At 40.9% G+C, this 23037-nt stretch overlaps 5 protein-coding genes across 7 annotated transcripts; 3 read left to right on the forward strand and 2 right to left on the reverse strand.

Moving 5' to 3' along the window:
- The first annotated feature begins 143 nt into the window (after nucleotides 1-143).
- On the forward strand, nucleotides 144-2316 carry nudcd2 (NudC domain containing 2). The gene is made up of 4 exons (XM_088293912.1): nucleotides 144-506; nucleotides 896-944; nucleotides 1007-1158; nucleotides 1232-2316. The coding sequence occupies exons 1-4, from the start codon at nucleotides 318-320 to the stop codon at nucleotides 1313-1315; spliced, it is 474 nt and encodes a 157-aa protein (XP_088150038.1). The 5' UTR covers nucleotides 144-317; the 3' UTR covers nucleotides 1316-2316.
- Nucleotides 1548-5647, reverse strand: ccng1 (cyclin G1). The gene is made up of 6 exons (XM_088293911.1): nucleotides 5450-5647; nucleotides 3749-4012; nucleotides 3421-3674; nucleotides 3237-3315; nucleotides 2594-2704; nucleotides 1548-2501 (listed from the first exon to the last, which is right to left on the reverse strand). Exons 2-6 carry the CDS (start codon nucleotides 4010-4012, stop codon nucleotides 2310-2312), a joined length of 900 nt encoding a protein of 299 aa, XP_088150037.1. The 5' UTR covers nucleotides 5450-5647; the 3' UTR covers nucleotides 1548-2309.
- Nucleotides 5648-6594: 947 nt separating this feature from the next.
- On the reverse strand, nucleotides 6595-19573 carry LOC148338395 (septin-8-A-like). Of its 3 annotated transcripts, XR_015842785.1 has the most exons (11): nucleotides 14215-14383; nucleotides 12644-12758; nucleotides 12339-12534; nucleotides 11975-12161; nucleotides 11744-11905; nucleotides 10208-10304; nucleotides 9950-10118; nucleotides 9666-9798; nucleotides 9410-9597; nucleotides 8283-8353; nucleotides 6595-7159 (listed from the first exon to the last, which is right to left on the reverse strand). XR_015842785.1 is itself a non-coding variant. In XM_088292570.1 (10 exons), exons 3-10 carry the CDS (start codon nucleotides 12503-12505, stop codon nucleotides 7105-7107), a joined length of 1158 nt encoding a protein of 385 aa, XP_088148696.1. In that variant the 5' UTR covers nucleotides 12506-12534; nucleotides 12644-12758; nucleotides 19281-19573; the 3' UTR covers nucleotides 6595-7104. The 3 variants fall into 3 exon arrangements, 2 of the variants coding, with proteins under 2 accessions (XP_088148696.1, XP_088148695.1); XM_088292570.1 differs by lacking the exons at nucleotides 8283-8353; nucleotides 14215-14383 and adding an exon at nucleotides 19281-19573; XM_088292569.1 differs by lacking the exon at nucleotides 8283-8353.
- Nucleotides 15991-17294, forward strand: sowahab (sosondowah ankyrin repeat domain family member Ab). Its single transcript, XM_088292573.1, has one exon. The coding sequence runs from the start codon at nucleotides 16099-16101 to the stop codon at nucleotides 17221-17223; it is 1125 nt and encodes a 374-aa protein (XP_088148699.1). The 5' UTR covers nucleotides 15991-16098; the 3' UTR covers nucleotides 17224-17294.
- Nucleotides 19267-22551, forward strand: gdf9 (growth differentiation factor 9). The gene is made up of 2 exons (XM_088292571.1): nucleotides 19267-19797; nucleotides 20881-22551. Exons 1-2 carry the CDS (start codon nucleotides 19419-19421, stop codon nucleotides 21777-21779), a joined length of 1278 nt encoding a protein of 425 aa, XP_088148697.1. The 5' UTR covers nucleotides 19267-19418; the 3' UTR covers nucleotides 21780-22551.
- Nucleotides 22552-23037: the final 486 nt, after the last annotated feature.

Genomic DNA, 23037 nt, shown 5'->3' on the forward strand with positions numbered 1-23037 from the left:
CAATAAGTCATAAAAACACAGTGGATGACCGATGCGGAAAAAATCCTAAGCGTTAAAAAGCTTTTTTAAAAACTTGTTTTTTTAATTCCTTACCAAATTTGCGATGTTGTCAAGAGACACAAGATGGCGCCGTGACGAAAAGAGTGCCGGAAATGACATCACTGCTGGAAAACGAGGAAGAATTTTTGCGATAAGAGTGGCGAGTGGCAACACAACAAACACAAATTATTGGAAGATTTGATCAAATTGTTATTTCATTACACTACAGGGGGGAAAAAATTAAAATTTTCATTACAAATCAATTCCACGCGAGGGGCATGTCGGTGCACTTCGACGAGAGGAGCGGGCTGGTTCCCTGTCAGACAAGCTGGGGCTCGTGGAGCCAAACTATGGAGGAGGTGTTCATCGAAGTCAACGTGCCGCCCGGGACGTCGGCGAAAGAAGTCAAGTGTCATTTGGGAACCAGAGACGTCGAGCTGAACGTCAAAGGGACAGAAATAATCAAGGTTGGCTGCTGCTATTCTGAGAATGACTGATTGGGTTAAGTGGTTACATTCGCGTGGCAAAAAAATATATATTCGAATTTAGTATGTTTGGTTTTTTTTAAACATCAGATTTAAGTTTGCCTGGCCCATAATAATGTTAGCAACTTATTATCTGATAACAGCAAATTAAGTCAGCCAGCAAAACTAGCGTAACAAATCTGTAGTGATCTGTGCACAGTAATAATACATATATTAATCAGTATTGCTGATGAGTGTGATGTATTCGAGTTCAAATGCCTGATTTTAATCAAGTCATTGCATACATGTTGAATTTGCTGGACTGTCATCAGGAAATAGAAATTGTATTCCAGCCACCTCATTGACTGTCCCATATGTCCATCCTTTGACAGGGCAGGTTATTCGGTGCAACTGTGTCTGATGAGGCAACATGGACACTAGGTGGGTTGTGATTATTTAGATTTATGCCTTCCCTCACTCCTCTCCACTAATCTTATCCACAGAGGACAAATGTCTCATTCGAATTGTACTGATGAAGACCAACCGAGAGGCAGGGAACTGCTGGTCATCTTTGTTAGAGGGAGAATACAGCGCAAATGCTTGGGTCCAGGACCAGATGCAGAGAAAGCTCACACTCGAGAGGTTTCAACGAGAGGTCAGTAACTCAGATTTTTTTTACACCCGTTTTCACTCCAATGATGACAGAATTATTTAAAAATCTCCTCCAGAATCCCGGATTTGACTTCAGTGGTGCAGAGATTTCAGGAAATTTCGCTGGAGGTGGGCCAGACTTTTCCAGTTTACCAAAGTGACCTGCACCAAAAACCCACATTGGGGGATGTCAGGTTGGCCGAATGAACACTGTTGTCTTCACAGCACACAGGACATTTAGCGCCTCCGTGTCAATAGACTTTGTGAATGTTCCACCAGTCTTTTCCCAATGGAGAACAAATAATTTGGCAGAAATTGGGGCCACTGAGCACAGTAATTATTCACTTGCCTTTTGACACGTGTTGATTTTGAAACAATGACGCATTCAGCCACAACTTTTCAATAAAGTTTTATTGAAAGGTACAATTCCATTTGTAGATGGTGTATTCAGTCCTTTTGAAATGTATTGGTTGGAACTACTCGTGACACTTGTCATATGACACAAACAGCAAAAGGAACTGCAATGCAAATTCCCAAAGTCACATTTCAGACTAAAATGTACCATTGTGTTCTCAATTGAAATCATAAAGAACATGTAGCACTTCACGCCGTGCCAATTAATCTATCAAATGGTGAAAACAACTCATCTGTAATCACTGATGACCGCCATATCAATACCTTCAACTTGCTTTATTAACAAAAAAAGAAATATCACCTTGGGTAGGAGTGTGCATTCAAGACAGCTTAGCAACCTAGGGTGGAAGTTAAGGATTTTGGGCCCGATTTCTTGGTTCCATATTTTTGTTTCGCAAAATCCTTCTCCCTCCTCTTCCACATGGTGGACTGAGGACCTAGGTGGTTCAATACTTATTAGCTTAAAACCAGGAACCCGTTCCAGGAAATGCCAAACACCGTGGTACGGATTCAAACAAGAACATACTCGCACTCACACACCCTCGGAAGGAAAATCGATCAGAAGAGTTGTGCCTAATTTACTACTTCCTGTTATTGCGGGAGGAAAGCATTTTCACTTAAAGAACGTCATCTCACAGATGAAGATGTTTAAGTAAAAAAAAAAAAAGTGAGCACAGTCACCTGACAAGTTAGAGCCAATCACATATGTTTTGGTCAGGTGACAAGATGGCGGCTAAGTGTTTAACAAGCCGACTCGGGTATGGTGGGAAGGTGAGTGATCTTGTAGTAGCTGTGCTTCAGCTGGCGAGCGGTTCTTCCCGAAATGGTCCAGCGAAGCCTCTGGCCGTTAGGCCTTGAGCACTTGGCGGTGGCGTACTCAGCCAGGCATTTGCCCACCAACTCACGCACACACACAAGATCGCCATCTCTAATCTGTTGACAAACAAGAAAATATAGTTGGTGTTTTTTTTTTATTTTTTAACCTAAATACAGTCATCTTAAATGTTCAGATATATGATACCTACATTTAGTAGCTTCTGCAGACTTTCCAGAGCCTCGAAGAGTTGGTCCCTTTCCTCTGGGTCAACTTGGTCCTCCACCTCAAGACACAGGAGAGCCATGGCAAGCAGAGATGGCTGGAGACAAATCAGAAGAGACGGGAGATTCACTTTAATGGGGGAGAATTCATCGTCCGTGACAATAAGTAGACTTTTTTTAAATAGATTTGGCAGGCAGGACTTTTTGTTTTCGCCTCTGTTCGCTCTGCCACACTGTCATATGGTGTTCCACAAGGTTCACTTTTGGGGTCCCTGTATTTGCTCCATCTTAAGAAAACATGGTCTGTGGACCAGACACTACTGGAGATAGAGCTTTTTTTCATAGTCTGTCCCTCACTTTTTATACATCAAGCAAAGCCATATTTCTGTCCAACTTTAAAACACTTTTTCTTTTGCTTTCAACTCAGCGTGATACTAAGCATTCTTTTAGCCTTTTGTGTTAACTGTTTTTAAGTTATTGTTTTAGCCGTCTTTTTTTTTTGTCTGATTTTTACTTCACGTACAGTACTTTGTATGCAGCTGTGGGTATACTCCGTAAATGAAGTTGAGTTGAGGTTTTAGCATGTAAGGCGTTAGCTTGTAATCTGATGGCAGAATGAGTGACACCTACCTTCATTTTGGAGAAGACGAAAGAACAGTGACATGCTTTCAATTGAGCCTCTATTCTCTCAAGGCTCAGTTTCTTCTCGCTGTGTTTACGAAGAAAAACAAAATAAAGCAATACACATTAAGAATTTTATCGTAATGATTCTACGAAACAATGACATTAGCCAATTATAATAACTTTTCATCACCTATCTGCACCAAGCTGCTCCTGGATGTAGCCGTGAAAGAGGCGGAGGAAGCGGAGGGCAGTGGGGGCTTTCACCTTCCAGTTGAGTTTCTCCATAATGATCTTCTCCATCCGCATCATATCAGACACCGTGAAGCGGTTCTGACTGATGCGGATCAGGTCGTTGGCAAGGGGGATGTTCTTATTCTCTTCGGAGGACTTCACAGCAATGTAGAAGCAGCAGAGACCCACGCAGGACAGGTGCTTTGGTTGAATCTGAACAGAAAAAGAAGAATGTCATTCTGGTATTTTAGTGACAAGATTAACAATTCAGGTATCGTCACACGAACCTTCATGACCGAGAGGAAGCGGTCGAGCAGGCTGATAGCCAGACAGAACGTCTCCGAGCTGAAACCGAAGAACCTGCTCAGAGTGAGCAAGTCCTTCACCTCCAGTTCCCTGAGTCTGCTGGTCATCCTCAGCCCGTTGTCCGAAGCGCTCTCAATGATCCGCAGACCGCTGAGCTTTGGCTGGTAGCGGCCCTCCAGGTCTGTTAAGGCCTTCAGCTGGACTGCAAAAGGCAGTGTTGTGGGTCCTGTCACTGTGTCAATCATCTGTGTGCAAAATGACAGAACATTTAGGAACAACGTCAAAATGAAGGAGACATCAACACACCTGATATGCCGACACTGAGGTTCAGGAGTAAAATTTGCATTCATGAGGTAAAATAAATATTCTAATTGTCCATTTTGTAAATATAGCTTTTATTTTACAATTTGAGAGTAGTCATTTTTCATTCAAGTTGAAATCTGACTGCATGCTCCACATGTGATAAAATTATGACAAACACAGACGAGGGCGTTTTTGGTTTGATGCACGTAGATAATTTAAATTTGGCTTTAATGCCTTGAATATGAAGAGGGCTCAAGTAGAGATTGTATATTTTATTTGAAACTAAGATACATTTTCAATACGGACACAAAGTATTTGGTGCCGCAACAAACCATTTTTAATAATGTAGCCTCTTTAATATTAATATGATGATTGTTTTGCTGATGTAATAAGTTAATTTTAATTTCCATTCCTCATATTCCAAAGGACATTTTTCAAAAATGTCAAGGCAGAAAATGCACAATTTGGTCCGTTGTCACATGTTAGACAATAGGCAAAAATGTTCAGTATTTTCCAAGGTAAAAGCAGATGTTTGTAGTTCTTTTATTTTGATTCACCAAATACCATACATCTGCTTTCATGGGGGACGACAGAAATCTGAGAATATTTATTGTTGAGAGGCTGAAATTCCAAGTCACATGGAGCCACTATTAAAAAAAAAAAAGTTTCTTCCAATCAACTAAAGTTTTTCCAAGTTACGATATTGCAGACTGGTGTGTTCTATTAAAATGCGGCGGTCGTGTTGAACGTTTCCCAGTCATTTAAAGTTAAGGGGCGTGAGGGAGTTAGGCCGTTCTTGACATGACCGAACATGTCCCTCGCCTACATAAAGCTATGCAACAGCGCTAACACTAGATCCAGCAACAACAACTACAAGAACAACAACAACAAACCAAGGTCAAATAACACTACTTCCAGCTAGATCTCTATTAAACTTCGGCAATCGTGTTGAACGTTTCCCAGTCTTTTAAAGTTAGGGGGCGTGAGGGAGTTAGGCCGTTCTTGACATGCCCGAACATGTCCCTTGCCTACATAAAGCTATACAACAGCGCTAACACTAGACCCGGTAACAAGAACTACATAACGGCAACAAAGGTCAAATAACACTATTTCCAGCTCGATAGCACAAACAAAATATAGTGACGCCCATTTAAGTGTGACATACACGATCGTTGTAAAAAAACCAAGCAACTAAAATGTACAAGGGCTATCTTACAAAGCTAATGCTAATAATCGCTAAATATGAAAAAACTACAAACGACCAATAAAACCTTTTGCATGTTACATACTTGATACATTTAAATGATTGCATCCTTCTTGTGGCATAGGTTGTTAAATAATATGATTACTTAATGAAAAATAAATCTGCCTTTACTTACCTTGGCTCAAATTACGTTAGTTGTACGATTAAAAAAAAATCCGGAGGTGGAAAAGTGGGTGAATTAGGTGTAAAACACCAAAAAATGAAAGTATGAACTTTCTTTAAGAAAGTTTTAAGCATAGATTTTGTACCTGTCTATGCACACCCCCGACCCTTGGTGTAAGGCGACGGGGAAAAGGATAGATTTGGAGTTTAACGGCCCTTAAAACCAGGCCCCTGTCCTAACACGGCGAGCTCTCATTGGTCGGCAATGGTGACGTTTACTGTTCTGTTATTCTATTGGATAATCTCTTTGTCTTTCTTCAGTAAATCCCGCCTTTTACGATAGGGAAACCAATCACGCGACGGGAAGCAAAGAGCCACTTGGAAAACGCTGTTTCGTCAGGTCATTTCAGTGTACAGTATTGTAAAATAATTATAATAATAAAATTAAATGTAGAATCGACACGAAAACGCTAAAATCCAACTCTATCCAATTCAACCTGGTAATTTAGTCACATTTTAAGGGCAAAAAACTGTAAGTGAGATGATTATGGAGCAATATAATAATTAACAACTGCATCTTTATCAAAGTCTATTTGAGGTCTTTGAAAAATCATTAGTTGTTCAAATTCAGTGCAGCAAAATGATATCCTGGCTAAGACTGCCGACCCCTTTTTCAACATGGACTTTGTTTGATCAAAACCTAGTGGGAACTTTCTGGAACAATCTGGAAGCAGGCCAATTTGTTTCTGAACACTGAACAGCTATTTTTTTTAAGTTGAAATCAAATCATGGGCCAAACGAGGTACACTTCAATAAAGTTTGTCTTTATTACATAAAATGGCCAACAAAGATCAAATATTTGTACTTACATACAGCGTGTGTGTGTGTGGGGGGGGGTGCGTGTGTGTGCGTGTGTGCGCGCGCTCGCGCAAATGACTCCACACAAACACCGTAAAATGGACATTCATTAGCCACATCATTAAAAGTAATTCTCTGAAACGGCTCAACATAAGCTCCCTCATTAGTAACTGTAATTTCTTGCTTATATTTCTTCATATTTATACTCACTGATGGTAATGTTCTTGCAATGTGTAAGGTCAGGGTTGAAAAGTGTTCCTAATGTATAACAGTAGTTTCAATAGACATTTCTGTACAAAATGGATGGCAGAGATGTTTTATTGAATCATATATCATCATAAACGTGAAACATACACATTTCCAGTTATAACTCTTTACTGTTAGTATGACAAGGTGCGGATTATGCTCATGGGAACCTACTGTAGTCTCTTCATAATATTTATTTGAAATTATATATAAAAATAATAAGTTAGTATATCCGTTACCAACAATTTCTTGTCATTTTATAGTAAATACAGTCTTATGTATTATTTCACAGTGTGATGAGTCCAAAAGTACATTTTAAATACAGGAAGGGCACGTTTAAAACTAGCACTTTTCCATGAAATGAATTTGGATTATTTGGGAGATGGTTATATGTCATGCACAATGCATGCTACATGGTAGAGGGTAGAACACACAAAGAAGACTTTTGGAAATTAATTCCCAGCGATTTAAGTGCATTTCTCTTAAAAGTGCTCAATCAAATGTAAAAAATTATACACTTGCTTGTCCATCTGCCACTTCGCGTCGGCGTAGTTAGAAAGTCTTCTAATTCAAATTCCTGGATGAGGTTAAGGAACACGCAGAGGGAAGACTAAAGAAGCTACGGGAAGAAAAGACAAAACATGAGCAATCGTATACACTACATGTTATCTGTTAGTAGAGGCAAAAATGCAACCTAGTAAATTGTTTTTAGAGGCACACCTGCTAATCCACTAAAATGCTAGATTCACATTCTGCATTAAAAAGAGTGGTGGTAGTAACAAGTCTTTGTTATGAGATAGACTTAGTGGGGATCGCATTGGGTACTCTTACACATTCGAATGAGCTCCAGTACATACATCCCGCCTTTTAAAATATATTTCATTGTGGCTGCCAGAGAAGTATTAATAATGTGTTTATTATTGTAGTTTGCAGTGGTAGAATGGAACTCCATCATACTTTCAGCTATTTATAATATTTTCTTCATCTTTGTATTGTTTGATTATCAAACGATTTGGTCTGACAGCATACATAAAAAGTCTACACACCCATATTCAACTGCCAGGTTTTTGTGACATAAAAATGAGCTCAAGATAAATTTCAAAGGTTTATAATAGTTTTCAGTTTAGTTGTCCAGATAATATGTCACTTCTGTGTCATAGTTGCTCGTTACTTCAATACTCGTGTAGCTCTTACGACCAGAGACAAATTCCTTGTGCATTTTTTACATACTTGGCCAATAAAGATTCTGAAAAAAATTTGAAAACCTATAAAGGTCTACTCTTTCGAAGTATTGAAACCGGGCAATTGAAGCGGGCTCTGTATACTTTACAAACACTGTATCTGTTGAATCACATTCAATTGTGCAAGGGTAACTAATGATGTGACCAGGCAGTGTTTAGCTTTCTGTATATAATAAAAGATTCCGGATTAGAACATTCGGAATGCTAGTGTATACTTTTCAACTAATCAATTATGAGACTATGAATTAGTATAATAATAATACACCACAGATACTGTAGTTTACAAAGATCAGTTCAATGTGATCAGCCCAATGAAAATTGTAAACACACATTCATGGCCAGAACATAAAATAACAGCTGCTATAACTATTAAAAACAGTCCATTGATTTGTTTTGATGTGTCTTGCAGAGTCAGCATCAATACAGTGAGCAAAGCTAGCGTTATCATCGGTAAGTACACAGTGGATTACAGCAGGCGCATTCATATTCACGCTCACACACCACCACAGTCTCTTTGACCGACGCTGATGGCGGCGGACACATTCATGGTCTGCCTGGATGATGTAAATCAACTGAAAAGGGACAAGACATACAACAACAAAATATGGCGGGAGGTAAACAAACACAGGATTTAAAACGTAAAAGGATGACGTGACAAGGGATGGGACAATGTGATCTCTCTTTCACGTCTTACAAAGTGTAAACTCTTGTCTTTAATTTTCTTACACCCGACAAAGATTCACTATTTTAATCATGACCATCAGGTGGGTATGCTTCCTGCACATAAATCCTCCTGACATATGGTGTGTCCTCCTGTGCAAAATAATTTGGTACTGTGAGGTCATCCGTGTCAGCAGTGAGACCAGTCGTATGTAAACACAATTGCCCCTGCCTGATACCGTCTGGCAGGTCAGCCCGCAGAGATAGAAGCATCAGGCTGTGTCAAACTGTGACACATCCTACTGTGTCTGGGCACATAGTGTCACTCTCAATCTGTCCCTGGATCAGTATCTGAGCAATACATGGCTCCTGGGAGGATGTCACTACCTCATTAATCACGCCCCGTCTACATAGGCTGCCGTGGAGAATATTGGCCACGCTTGCATGATAGGCTTTAATCACATATCGTTATTTGGCTTACCCAGCATGTGCAGAGGGAACCTCTCAAAACAAAATCTGTTACAGGATGTTGGTTCAATGATATTTAAAAAAATATATATTGCGAGTGGTTAAATTGTTGGTAATATGAAATCTTTAATCTAGACCTGGACACAAAACGGATACATTTGCATGCAAGTGAAACTTATTCTGTTGTTTGATGGCATCAGGTGAATACAAAGGTGAATTGTATCTGCTGCCATCTAGTGGAGGACTACTTAATTGTTCTGCCAAATGTATTATTTGTCATACATGGCGTATATTTTTCAGACCAATTTCATGAAATTGGATAATTTTCTCTGACTTTAGGGGCTAATTGTTCATACAAATGTGCGTCAAATTCCAATTTATATACCTTGAGGGCTGGTCAACAGTTCCAGATAAAAAGTTTTTTGCCTCATTATTTATTTTTTTTTATGAAGAAATTTGTCATTAGCGCCACCTAAAAAACCAAAGAAAGTGGGACTTACTTTTTCTTGTCCTTGTCCTTCTTGAGAGGCTGAGAGGCACCTTGGAGAGCCTGGCCCATCAGCGTCTCTGCAGCGACCCTCCTCCTATTGAAAGCATTCATCTCTTCCTCCAGCTCTCGTCGTTTCTCCTCCAGGTTCTTCTTTTCTTCCTGGTGCAGTCGTTTGAGCTGCTCAAACCGCTCATGGAGCTAGAGACCAAGGGCAAAATCAAAATTGGACACAGGTTCCTTGACGTGTTATTCGTGCTAACGGTCACCTCTTTTTCCTTTTCTTTCAGCTCTGCTTCCGTCTCCTTTACTTTGTTGACAAACATCTGCCTCATTCCTTCCTCCTGGTGTTGCAGTTCTCTAAGGAACTCCTTCCTCTTGGCTTCATATGTCTCCTGCAGGCTGAAGGGCACAGTAGTTGTAATTTTATTACATTTTATGTGAGACTCATTGTCAACTTATGTTACAAAATTCATTCAGAGACTAGAGTGGTAGTGTCCGCAGTACAAAATCAGGCTGGGCGACTTTGTTGGAAGTTGAAGTCTTATCCCACCTGAACGACTGGCTGTTGGGGTCTGCGTCCTTGAAGCCCATCTCCTCCAGCTTGCAGCGGCGGTAGAGCTCATAGTGGCGAGTGTGCGTTTGCTCACGAAGATCCTCCATGTTCACACGCAGCAGCATCTCTCTCAGTTTCACAAAATCACAATGGCTCTCATTCTCCACTAGGGGAACAAAAGCCGAACGAAAGAAATTCAGAATCTTGAATGACCTTTTAACAGGTGGAGACTTAAAATGCGTCAGTTGGACTCACCTTGTACTGATCCCCAAGGGTACAGTCTTGCTTTGACCATTTTATTGCCTACTTTGACATCTTCAACACTGCCAACAACAGCAAATGGCAGGTGAGTCTGTAGTAGAAGATGAAAACCAATGCTGTCACGTTATGAGTTGTTATCCGATGTTGATGAATGAGTAGGCTTTTTTAAGAATACTGTCAGCACACATTGCAATTAAAAATACATAATTTCAGGGACCAATGAACCACTGTACTATCTCATGTACCCCCAAGTGGCGGCAACCCCCCCTTGCAAAGTAAACTGCACCATTTCGTGGCTCTTCCCAGCATCTAAACGGAGCCCAAAAATTGAACACTAATTTGGTTATAACTCAATTTGATGTTTGGAATTTTAAAATTTGGATATATATTTAGAAATGAGTGTAAACACTGCCAAGTTTGACTACTAATTCCTGTAGAATCTCAATGTGAAACCCAGAATTAGTTATGCTGCCAGGGTGACCACCAATAAACGAGCCTCCTCATAAAAGATGGGCAATCTGCCCCCTGCTCTTCGTGTAAACCAGACAGTGTCCCACATTCTAATAAAAGGTTGCTGCATCCTGCACGTGTATTAGGTATTGTGTGTGCATGCATGCGAATGAGAGTGATGAGCAAGAACATGTGAGTGAGTGAGTCAGTGTGTGAGTGAGTGTTGTTTTTGTGACTGAGTGCTGTTATTGTGAGTGACTGCTTGTTTTTTGCGAGTGGGTGAGTGAGAGCTGTCAGTGAGTGAGTAAGAGCGAGAGAAAGAGAGGGAGAGAGAAAGAGAGCGAGAGAAAGAGAAAGAGAGAGAGAGAGAAAGAGAGAGAGAATGTGTTGTGGGGGTGAGAGAGCGTATGTGTCATGTTTTGTCGCGTGAATGTTGTTTTTGCGAGTGAGTTTTCCTGAGTGAGTAGTGTTTTGTGAGTGAGTGTTTTTTTTGAGTGAGTGAGAGTGAGAGAGAGTGAGTGAGTGAGTGAGTGAGTGATTTTATGAGTGAGTGAGTGTTGTCTCTGTCAGTGAGTGAGTGAGTGAGTGAGTGTTGTTTCTGTGACTGAGTGCTGTTATTGTGAGTGACTGCTTATTGTTTTTTGTGAGTGGGTGAGTGAGAGCTGTCAGTGAGTGAGTAAGAGAGAGAGAAAGAGAGAGAGAGAGAAAGAGAGAGAGAGAGATAGAGAAAGAGAGAGAGAGAGAGAGAAAATGTGTTGTGGGGGTGAGAGAGCGTATGTGTCATGTTTTGTCGCATGAGTGTTGTTTTTGTGAGTGAGATTTTCTGAGTGAGTAGTGTTTTGTGAGTGAGTGAGTGTTTTTTTTGAGTGAGTGAGAGTGAGTGAGTGATTTTATGAGTGAGTGAGTGTTGTCACTGTGAGTGAGTGAGTGATTCTATGAGAGAGTGAGTGCTATATTTGGGAGTGACTGAATGAATGAGTGAGCGAGTGTTCTGCATGTGTGTGTTCTGTTTTGTGAGAGAGTGCCTGCGTAAGTGGGTGACCAACTGTCTGACTGAGTGTGTGTGTTGGGGAGCCCCACATTCATGGAGGAGTTGATTTCGGCCACAGCCTCATCCTCTGTCGGAAACTGGTATATCTGCACTCCATTGCTGACCAGCTCGCTCATGATCTTGATCTTTAACTTGTCCAGTTCACTCCTTGACACGGTGTCTGCCTTCGCAATGACAGGAATGACGTTCACCTGCGAGCAAACAACAAACCAGACTAATTGTACTAACTGGGAGAATTATACAGAACATTGGGCGGCCACCTTGCTGTCGAGCTTCTTCATGGTGACGAGATCCAGAGACTTGAGGGAGTGGCCGTTGGGAGCGATGAAATATAGGCAGATGTGGATTCTCGTGTCATGGAAATTGCACAGGGAACGTTTGATTTTTAGCTCCTCTTGGAGGTATGTTTCAAACTGAGTGTCGATATACTCTAAAATGGGTTTATGACTGCAAAGGAAAAAGGAAAAACACAAATATTATTCTTTATAAGCTGTTTTTATTTTGGTCATTCACTGCTTTTAGCATCTATTAAGATAATTTGCTCAATCTGTAACACAGAGACCAGAGTTCAAGTGCCTTTCACATTAGTGTACATTTTCTATACAATTTTAACAACTCTACCACCTTTCTTCTTTGTTAATCTGGTCCCCAAAGCCGACAGTGTGAACGATGGTCAGCTTGAGATTGACGTTGCTCTCCTGTAGGTCATACGTGTGCGGTCGTAGAAGCACGTCTTTCTCGTAGTGGCTGGCCTCTTCATTTTCAAATCTTGTATTGAAAAGTGTGTTCATTAAGGTGGATTTACCGATTCCTGTCTCCCCTATGAGAAAAGCAGACAAACAAATGACAGGAGGTGAACAGACCTAAGGGAAAAAAAGAGGAGTGACTTGATATTTCAAATACAAAATAAGCATAAAAATTCTACTTGCCTATGCAGAGGATGTTGAAAGTGAAGCCCTGTGTGACTGATTTGCTGACCAACTGATCTGGAAGACTGTCGAAGCCCACGTGACCTCCGAGCTCCAAGGTTCGTTTGTCTTCATTCTGAAGAGATGGAACACAACACGGTTATCGTCCCTCATCACGGGTTCCGGGTTCACGGTCCTGCTATATTTTGTCCAGAATTGTCACAATTTTGTTCTGTCTCCTGTGTTTTTATTGTAATTCAACTGTCACCACTAGATGGTGGCACACTATTTCGTTTAAATACAATAAAAACAGGAAGTAGTTCTGAAATGTGAGGATTGGGTGGTTGTTGGGTACCACCAGGCTAGCAGCTTGGATAGCCTCCCATCCCGTGAAACAACATCAAGATAAAGAGCTCTTTGTATGTGTTTGTTGAAGAGGCCGAAACGGATGAATGTTGTCTTGAACACATCCCGGTTCTCATGCTGAGCTGCTTGCCAGTTTCTCATCAGCATGGATGAGCACTTCTCACTATGCATACAAACGCTGCAGCAGGTCAAATGATAGTCTGTCGATAAACAACATGCAAGATAATCAGTTAATCAGTTAATCGTTCTGTCTCAAGTGGCCAATTTACTGGTACATTTGTTGCAGTAAGCTTTTTGGCTGTCGAACTTCATTTTGTTGCGGACCATTCGGTACTTATGGCAGTCAAACCAAATACATGTTTAATCTTTATTACAGATACAGAACAAAATGATGGCCTACTAGTTTTGAAATCAGACGTCAAGGAAAATAGTTTGTTCAATTAGTGTTCAAATTACTGTAGAAAGGTTAACAAAAAAACCTTGCAACATCTCAACGTTATTGTTGATTATACATGACAATTTGAAATATTGATACAGATTTTAGAAAGGATCGTGTAAGATGACAAACAGGACTTGCTTTTGCGGGACACATAAAAGCATGTGGTGAGTCGGATCTGGCCTTGAGTTTGACACCTGTGCATTCGATTAAACAAAACAGTACCAGCGGGACTAGTAAGGCACTCATTCCACCAATGACCCCTAATCGTTCTGCTTGTTCGCTGACATTTCTGCACACTAATGGGACTTTGGCATTGTATCAAAACAGCCATGGGCATTTTTGCGCGGGTAGGCGACTAGGAAGCTATAATCCGCGATACTTGATTACTTGACTGGTTTATTTTACTAGTGCTCCACGTTAGTTTACCTTAAGTTGCATATCAAGCATATGGAATAAGTGCTCCAACGGCTTTCCATGCGTATTTGTCATAAAGTCGCAAAGCAGAAAATTTAAGCAAGTCACTTGACTCTGCAGCAATTTATCCGCTTAACTGCGTTGCTGCATGCCACCCCATGTTTCATTAACGTGCACGGATTTATGCACACACAAAAAGATGTCTACTATTTTTAAAACGACAGCGCATCATTTCTCTAAGTGCAGCCGCAGGAGAAAATCCGCATTCATCACCGAGTCATTGAGCACACACATTCTCAAAACATCCCCATCTGTTCATGTACATACACCCGAGTGAGAAAACTGAATTCGCATGATAGACGATCCTACTTACAGCGAAAATGTCCACCTCGCTGGCCGCCATGGTCACAAGTGTTTCCCTCCTCATCACAGACGCACGCTGTTATTTAAATATGGCCACTTGGAGGCAACACCCCGTGAGTACTGGAGGACGACATGGCAGCCCTCCTTTCAGTGAGTGCAGCGCCACTGAACAGTGGAGGTTGTTCTGCTTGTAGGAGTAATCTCCACAAACTGTTTTTCCAGTCTGGGCCTCTGGATGTCGCTGTTGCCATGGCAAACGAGCTGTGGTCAAAAACCGTTGTCCTAAATGTTCACCCATGGCACGGATATAAAGAATGGATAACAGGTTATGTACATACGCGATTAACCACCGCACAAACGAGTCACAATGACGAAGACGAAAATTAAATGATGAAAATAATGACTGGTAAAATTGTCTTTTTAAATTCATCTGTTTTGTAACATTTTGTGACCCACTCAGTGTTCAAAACCTTTTGAGGCAGTGTATCAATCAATCGATGAAAACTAATTTGGATAGTACGATTTACAAGACAATTAATGTTCAACCATATTTTTTACTGTATTTTATCAAAACTAGTTGGGACAGAAAATCTTTTTTTTCATGTTTGGGGCTAATGTTACTAAGTCAGTAAGTTATCTATGAATAATTAAGATGTTTCTTTTGTAGGGTTGTGTAGTACTTTTATTAATCTATTGTTGCCTATTTTGTTATATATATATATATATATATATATATATATATATATATTAGGGCTGTCAAAATTAAAGCATTAACTCAGGTGATTAATCCCAAAAAAATTTAACTCAGTTAACTCAGTTTGATTTGCTTAAAATAAATTTGTATACTTTGCAAATATTGTGCCATATTAGCTGTCGTTAGCACGTCTCAGAACAAAACACTGGTTGAAGTTACCACTGGGCCTTGCAAACCAACACTGCTGGAGTGTGGCGCTTGTGGGCAGTTTTGAGAAATGTTTCGAAAATAAATGTCTGCAAAGATGTCTCCTTTTCATATTCAAGAATCCAAGAAAGCTATTAGAACAGTATTTGAATTAAATATACTTCATATTTGGTGATTTTGCATCAATTCCAAGATATTATTCACGTAAATATCTGTTATAAGCTTTGCAAAAAATAGTAGTTGAAAAATGTGAATAATCATGATTAATCATGGAATTGTTTTAGATTAATTAGTTAAAAAAATTAGTCACTTGACAGCACTAATTATATATATATATATATATATATATATATAGTATTAATGATTCATGTTAATAATATTAAAAAATATATTTTTATTATAATAATAATATATAATAATAAAAATAATGATAATCTCTTCTCGCATCATCGATTTTTCAGTCAATTTACATCTTTTTTTTATGAGATTAATCTGCAGGCTTGAATTGTGGTGCAAAACAAAAATACATATTTTTAATCATATATATTCATAAAATTAAAAACAGATGTATCCATATACGTATCTTTAAACTACTTAACATCATATTTCGTATTTTTTATTCGGATTATGAAATGAAAAACGTTACACCACATGTCCTTGCTTATAAATAAATACACGACAGTCAGCCTTTTTAAAGACAATAATTCACACCGTTTGGTGATCTTGTTTTGGATCTCATTCGAGCATGTTGCAGTAATTCCAGTCATTAATTGACACAAAAAATGGCTGTTGGTCGATGTATTTTTTTCAGGGGGTTTAAGATGAAACTGGGAGTGTCACCATTAACAACGCCAAAAAAAAAGGAGCAAGGGGAGTGGGGGTGAACGCGCCGGAAGCGGCAGGTTGTCGCTACACACAGCAACCCGGGAGGAGATAATCCCTGCCGACATCGAGTCTTTATTTCTCCTCGCCTCCCAATCGGACTACAACGCGATGGCTTTAACCCAGGAGTCAGTTTTGTCTTTTTTACTGGAGCGAGGCGGCAAAGTGCGCAACGCCGAGCTGCTCGGCCATTTCGGCGCTCTCATCCACGGAGGCTCGCCCGCGGAAAGGCAACACAATAGGGAGCTGTTCAAAAAGTTGGTCAACAGCGTGGCCGTGGTTCGCCAGACGGACGGGGTGAAGTTCGTGGCGGTCAAGAAGCGGTACCAGGACTTTGTGAAAGATGTGCTGCATGAGTCTTTGTCCTGTTCCAACTCGACTTTGCAAATCGGTCATTCGGACGTGGAGAATAATAACAATGCGTGCTACCCGTCGCACATGAACTTGCAAAGACGTAAGTCAGACACTACTCTCAAAGTGTTGAATATTAGTAGAGATCAAGTAGGCAGCAGATCATCGGGAGCTGTGTTTGCCGTCGTAGCAGTTGCCTCTCCTCCTAAAGAGAAACCACAATCTATATCCGAACCTGAACTTCTAGTTTGCAATGAAGACAAAGCCCCACTAAATTGGAGAAACGGTTGCGTAGATAACCTGAGCAAAACGCAGGCTGACGAAGCCGAAAGCTGTGGGTCGGTACCCCTTGACCCCCTGACCCACGAGTGGCTGGTCAAGTGCGCCGCCGGGCTGTGGGGGCACGTCCACGCCATGCTCCTGCAGGACGCCCGCCTGGTCCAGAAGAAGGACTTCATGTCAGGCTTCACGGCATTGCACTGGGCCGCCAAGGACGGCAACGGAGAGATGGTCCACAAGCTGATGGACATCGCCCGCAGGAGAGGAGCGCACATTAACGTCAACAGCAAAGCCCACGGGGGCTACACGCCTCTACACATTGCCGCCATACACAGCCACATAGAAGTCATGATTCTACTGGTGCAGCTTTATGGAGCCAGCGTCGACGAGAGGGACAACAACGGCAAGAGAGCCCACCACTACCTGGGGGAGGGTGTGTCAGAGGAGGTTAGAGCCCTCGTGGGAGGTTTGCGGCTATCTAAATACGGGGACAAGACGGATGACGAGGATTACCTGGAGCAGCCGAAAGGTCTCAACACTATCAGTAAGCTGTTCCAGCCTCACAGGAAGCAGAAGCATGCAACAAGAGTCACGCATGATGAGTGAGACTGTCCAGTTGGTGCTTATCTTGTGTCAGTTATGTACCCTATCCAGAGAGTGGATATGGTTCATCTGTTTTTTTTTGTTCAAGCTCTGTCCTCCTCAGTAGGACAAAGTTGACAACAGTGGGCTACTACATGTAGTAAGTACTACATTATAAAATTCTACTAGTTGACTTCTAGCACGTCACTAGTTGTCTGCATATGTGAACTATAGTGCACAATTTTTGCCTCACTTCACATCGAGTTGTCCTACTTGAATGTCAACGCTGTCCTTTTGATGAGGATATATACATTCTAATACATGGACCTTAAACTGAATTTCAAAAGGATAGCAAAAACCTCTCTCTCTCTCTCTCTCTCTCTCTCTGAGATAGATATATATCGATAAACAGCACTGTACCTACTGTGGACAATGAACATACTCATACGTAGCACTTAAGTTGAATATAAAGGATATTGAATAAATGCGCAAATGACTTTCTGTATAGTAGGGCTGTGCACTTAATGAAAATGAAATTATGATTATTATTACCAACGATTACAAAATTGGCATAATCATAAAATTAGATTTTTTTTTCCACCAAGCAGCCCTACTATACTTGATGACCAAATTGTAAGTACTACCAACTGTACATAGCAATGTCTGTCATTGTACCAAGACTGCAAGGCGAACTATTTGTTTGTGTGTCTGGCAGTTGCAACTTTTTTTGTGTTACTAATACTTTTCACCCAACAAAAGCCCCAATCTTTTGACAAATGAAAATGTTGAAGAGGAACTATTATTTCCTCACTGGTTAGAGTGACTGGACAATTTCATACGTTTTGCTCATTTGAATGCAAAACATCCCCAGAAGGCGTTCTGTGGTTGATTGTGGTTCTCCCTAGCGATGCATCTGTAGTCACGCTAGATCGCATGAAGATGTTTCATCTAAATAACAAATGTGAAATTCAGCACTTGTTGCAAGCTCTCACTATCTGTGTATAACTTGTCTATAGGCAAAAAAATGTATTCTTACCTTCCTTGCCTCTTTCCTACCTACGTGATGAGTGACTGAAAGTTATTTTAACATTTTATGAATTCTGTTTTCACAAGAGGAGCGAAATCCTTTGAAAATGCAGTTGCTTTTTGAGGGGACTTGTATGGCGTTTGGTTATGCAGATCAGATCATTTTCTTGGTGTGTGTGTGCGCGCGCGTGCGTGTGCGTGTGTGTGTGTGTGTGAATGTGTGTTTGTCATGGATACAGGAGCATGGGCCCAATTCGCCGGCAGAGGAGTAGGATGGAACCTCCAAAGCTTTTGCTGAGTTATCGATGAGACACGAATGACATATTTTCATTCAAACGGGTCTAATTATAATTGTTCAAGAACAGATGTTCCAGTCTTGTCACAGTTTTATTTGGAACTGACCTAATACAAAAATATGACATTTGTAAAAATAAATTGTGCCGAGGTGCCTAAAAAAATGTGAATCCTTTGCCAATGGCGGACCTAGCTCGACCTTGAATAAAGAACTATGCATAATTGAGATGACGCTCCAAATGTTTTTTTACCACAAGATGGCAGCAAAACGCCTCTTTTGGCTCAAAGAAGTTTCTCAACTCACTTTCACATAGATTCTTGGTCCCAAGATGGCAGCAAAACAAGACCACTTTATTTATATAGCGCATTACACAATAGCAGCAGCTGTTACAAAGTGCTTTCCATATGGTGTAATAAAAATTAGCGGGAAATTAGAACACAAACTAAAACAAATAACCACATAATGACATTGGACCCGCGCATACGAGCAGTTAGGCAGTTTCAGATTCACCTTTAAATTGATTAAAAAAAAACTTTTTTCGGGGGGTGGGTATAATTTGCAGAGGTTCGCTGTATTATGTAAAACAATAACATATCATTGCATAAGGGCTTTGACAGAAATAATACAAAATATGAAATTATAATTGATGAACACAAATTAATTTGATTTGAATAACTTAATTGTAAAATACATTGAATCCATTTAAAAATCTCAAAATAAAGCTGCTGAAACGTCGCCCACGAGAGCCCCGCGACCTTACCTGATGACGCCATAGAGGTGACGGTTGATTGGCAACACCTGCCGCTAGTTGATCAGCGGCGCCACGTGCGCACAGTTGCAGCTTCAGTGCGGCGATTTTGTTTGGTCTTTTCGGCCCGGTTCCCCCTGTTTATTTTGCATGCATAAAAAGCAAATGTTGACGTCAGTTGCCCTTCGTTGTTTTTGCGCTGCACTGTTTCTGCTGCTGGTCAACAGCAGCCGCCCGTCGGCTGTTCGATCCTCTGTGGGCAGCACTGACTCCAGGAGCGACTTGAGCCAGTACGCTCATGGCACCATCTTCTCACCGCTGCTCAAAGCTCTGTCCGACCACGGAGGCTCCAGGTGGAACCCGGCCTCCGCGAAAAAGATCAAACCTGAGCAGAAGTATATCAAGTATTTGGCGGACACAACGTTCAAGGGAACGTCCAGAGCGCAGAGGAGTTTAGACGTGAGTGCGCGCTACAACGTCGTCAGACTGATCAAGCCGCAAGAGCAATGTCTTGCCAAAAGCGATAAAGGTGAGCAGAACTGCGACGTGCGCTATGAATGCAACCGCAACACCAGCACTATAGTGGGAAAAAATCTAGCAACAGGGGCGCAACTATCTACTTTCTGGAGGGTATGCAGACACAGCCCCCCCCAAAAAAAAAATTAAATTTTTTATATGTAGCCTCCAAATACATTTTGGGGGGAATATAACTTTGATTTCAAACTTTTATTGAACATTTCATTGAACCACAAGTGATTCTTACTACACTGAGCCATCACAACTTACTTCTACTGCTTATGTCTTTTAACCACTTCGAGAAGCTGGTTTTCATGCCTGCATCATCTTTATCCCTCTCCCTCTCCCTCTTTCTTTTTTTTTTTTTTTGACCCTGCACACTTTCTATTTTGCTTCTCCATCTTCAGCATCATCAGGCATTTGAATTGTAAGCACTCGCCGCTCGCGTACTTGAGGTGACAGTCACGGAGCTGGGGGGTACCTATCAGTGACGTACCTCTATTGGCATTAGTGATTAGATCAAACCATGCCTGTGAACAAACAGCTGTTTAATACATAAAATGGCCTCTCAAATCATTTTCCTCCCATCGCTTTGGCGCCGCCTCTAGTGCCCCTATGCGCAGCATATGCTGCATACATACTTTTTGCGCCACTGTATTGCAACATTTTGAAATGTGGGATTTATGGCGACAAAGTAAAGAATTAGTAACAAATACTTGTTTAGAACTTGTCAGAAATAGTAAAGTACAGATACCTGAAAACCTCTATAGCTGTGTGAAAGAGCCTAGTCTTGTTTAATTAATGGGGGTGGGGTAATCAAGTACTGAGTAACTGGTAAGTAGCTTCTGACTTTTTTTTAAGTTGTGCATCAATATCAAACAAATACAAAATAAAAATGTATGCATTAAAATATTGCCGAACAATGTCAGTTTGTTTTTTATTCAATGTAAAATAAACTGGGAAATTCAGCCAAAAAAATGGCTAATGAACAATGGCCCCAAAAAAACATTTATCCTATTGTAGAGCTGGAAATGTCAGAATATTATAGCAGCCATGTCATAGTTTAACTGTCATGATTTCCTCTATTTTCCTGCAGAGAGTTTCACACGAGATCTCCCCTACAGTCTAGATCAAGTTGGAGAAAAAGAGCAGCTCATGAAGGCAACGCTGCTGTACACCTCAACCCACATCAACTCTGTGTGCTTCCTGAGCATCAAGGAGCAGGAGCACTCCGATAAATGTCCGCTGTGTCCCGGCGTCCACAAAGCTGTAAACGTCACTTCCATCGCTGATGGCCCAGGAAGAGGGAAGTGGGTGGAAGTCGACATCACTCCGCTGTTTCTGCCGCATTCAAAATTCCCCAAGCACAGCGTTCACCTTCACGTCAAAGTCATCTGCCCAGAGGAGCAACAAGCCGGGAATGCCGGGCACGGAGATCCTCTGGAGTTCACCGTGGGGTCCCCTCCGCTGCTGCTTTACCTTCATGACGACAGCAAAGTGTCACACCAGGCGTTGCCGCCCACCACTGAAAACACGCTAAACGAGCAGATAATTTTCAAAGCCCATCGAGTGCTTCGAGCCAAGAGGCGGCGAAGGAGGGTGTCCGCAAAGAGCAAACGAGGCGATAAAAGCCTGGACATGCACTTGCCGGCGCTACTTCCAAGCTCGGAGTTCCCAACAAGTTACTGTGCCTTGTATGATTTCAGGGTGCGGTTCAGCCAGCTCGAACTGGATCACTGGATCGTTTTCCCGCCCAAATATAACCCGAGGTACTGTCGAGGCATCTGCCCGCGGACAATTGGCTTCATCTATGGTTCACCCGTGCACACTATGGTACAAAACATCATATATGAGAAGCTCGACTCCTCTGTGCCGAAGCCATGGTGCATCCCCTCCCATTACAGCCCCCTGAGTGTCATGATCTTCCAAGAGGACGGCTCGTACGTTTACAAGGAGTTTGAAGAAATGGTGGCCACCAGGTGCACCTGCCGCTAAACCAAACGACCCTCCGTCTCACCCCATTTCAAATGAATCTGACCGTAAACCTTTGGCGCACTAAATAGATGTTCTGACCAGGCTCTGTGATTTCATCAATGGTTAAAATAGTTGTGCATAAAAGATGTTTGTTCTGGAGCAGGTGTGTTTACTTCAACAATGTATTTTAACATTGGGGTAGTAAGTAAAGCAATGTTTATTTCGTTTTCGTTGATGCCTTATTAGAAAGGATGCAAATTCATCCAGTGTTTCACCTTTGCATGAGGGTGCCGATATGAAACACTTGATGACAAAAAAGAGAGTAGTACAGTATATGATTTCGTTTTTCTTTTTTTAACCTTAGTTTTTGTTAACTTATTTTGTGTGGGTGGGCTGTTGTTTTTGTTTAATTTAAAACAGTAAGAATTAATTCGCCCTGTTCTGGACCAAAGAAAAAAAAAGAAAGGCAAGATCAGTCACAAAATCTTATCAAACCTTTTACATGTTGTTTTATTTCTGAGCATTGGAGATGGCCGTCTTGAGTGCCGGCTATCTTGAAAATGTTCCGAATGAAAGCTGTCAAGGTGTCCGTGTGTATTTATTACTTCTGGTCACTAAGTGACTGCATACCTATAAATTTGTACTGGTAAAATGTGACTACATGCATGCCATGTGTATTTATGCAAATCATGTGAATTCACTGTGTGTCTGTGCTCAGCTTCTGGATATTCAAACTGATGAAAATTGTGACATTCTCTGAATAGTTGGGAAATAAAAGACAGGATGCATACAATTGGTCTTTAGTTTTTATGCAAATGAAAAAAGGAAATATCTTCATGCTAAAACACTTTTTTTTTTTATCGGTGTGTGCAGTCAGTACTCGATGGAAGCAATATATTTGTAGGTGAGGTTTATTTCTGTTGTGCTCAACAACAAATCAAGTTCATATATTCATTTTTTTTTTTGGGAATTAATAGCTTTTTTTCTTCCCATTAGATTTTTTTTTCTTTTCAGTTTTGCCTGTTTCTGAGAATTTTTCAAATTATATCTGAATAGTTTTTGTTCATGATTTTTTTTTCTATTTTTTATTTCTCCGTTTATTTTTCCTCTTATTTTTTTCGCCTGAATTAAGGATATTTATCTATTTTTTGGGAATATTTCTTCCGTTTATTTTTTTGTTGTTTTCATATTAACCTCTACCCACTTGAGCCCGTAACAATTCATTTATTTTGAGATCATATAAGAGAACATGGCCAGTCTTTTATTTTGCTGTGGGATA

This window comes from Idiotropiscis lumnitzeri, chromosome 4, assembly GCF_059441095.1.
Source record: "Idiotropiscis lumnitzeri isolate Australia: NSW breed Sydney's pygmy pipehorse chromosome 4, RoL_Ilum_1.0, whole genome shotgun sequence".
Classification (NCBI taxonomy): Eukaryota; Metazoa; Chordata; class Actinopteri; order Syngnathiformes; family Syngnathidae; genus Idiotropiscis; species Idiotropiscis lumnitzeri.

What these genes read in the sequence shown, in the direction of transcription:
- sowahab (XM_088292573.1), top strand. Translation starts at nt 16,099, where the DNA reads ATGGCTTTAACCCAGGAGTCAGTTTTGTCTTTTTTACTGGAGCGAGGC.
- ccng1 (XM_088293911.1), bottom strand. Translation starts at nt 4,012, where the DNA reads ATGATTGACACAGTGACAGGACCCACAACACTGCCTTTTGCAGTCCAG. An exon ending in TCGTCTTCTCCAAAATGAAG is followed by an intron (nt 2,705 to 3,236) that starts GTAGGTGTCACT and finishes ATTTGTCTCCAG; the next exon opens with CCATCTCTGCTTGCCATGGC. An exon ending in GTCTGCAGAAGCTACTAAAT is followed by an intron (nt 2,502 to 2,593) that starts GTAGGTATCATA and finishes GTTTGTCAACAG; the next exon opens with ATTAGAGATGGCGATCTTGT.
- LOC148338395 (XM_088292569.1), bottom strand. Translation starts at nt 14,268, where the DNA reads ATGAGGAGGGAAACACTTGTGACCATGGCGGCCAGCGAGGTGGACATT. An exon ending in GCGAGGTGGACATTTTCGCT is followed by an intron (nt 12,759 to 14,214) that starts GTAAGTAGGATC and finishes CCATCTCTTCAG; the next exon opens with AATGAAGACAAACGAACCTT. An exon ending in TGAAAGAAAAGGAAAAAGAG is followed by an intron (nt 9,598 to 9,665) that starts GTGACCGTTAGC and finishes CTTGGTCTCTAG; the next exon opens with CTCCATGAGCGGTTTGAGCA.
- nudcd2 (XM_088293912.1), top strand. Translation starts at nt 318, where the DNA reads ATGTCGGTGCACTTCGACGAGAGGAGCGGGCTGGTTCCCTGTCAGACA. An exon ending in TGAGGCAACATGGACACTAG is followed by an intron (nt 945 to 1,006) that starts GTGGGTTGTGAT and finishes TCTTATCCACAG; the next exon opens with AGGACAAATGTCTCATTCGA. An exon ending in TCGAGAGGTTTCAACGAGAG is followed by an intron (nt 1,159 to 1,231) that starts GTCAGTAACTCA and finishes AATCTCCTCCAG; the next exon opens with AATCCCGGATTTGACTTCAG.
- gdf9 (XM_088292571.1), top strand. Translation starts at nt 19,419, where the DNA reads ATGCATAAAAAGCAAATGTTGACGTCAGTTGCCCTTCGTTGTTTTTGC. An exon ending in TCTTGCCAAAAGCGATAAAG is followed by an intron (nt 19,798 to 20,880) that starts GTGAGCAGAACT and finishes ATTTTCCTGCAG; the next exon opens with AGAGTTTCACACGAGATCTC.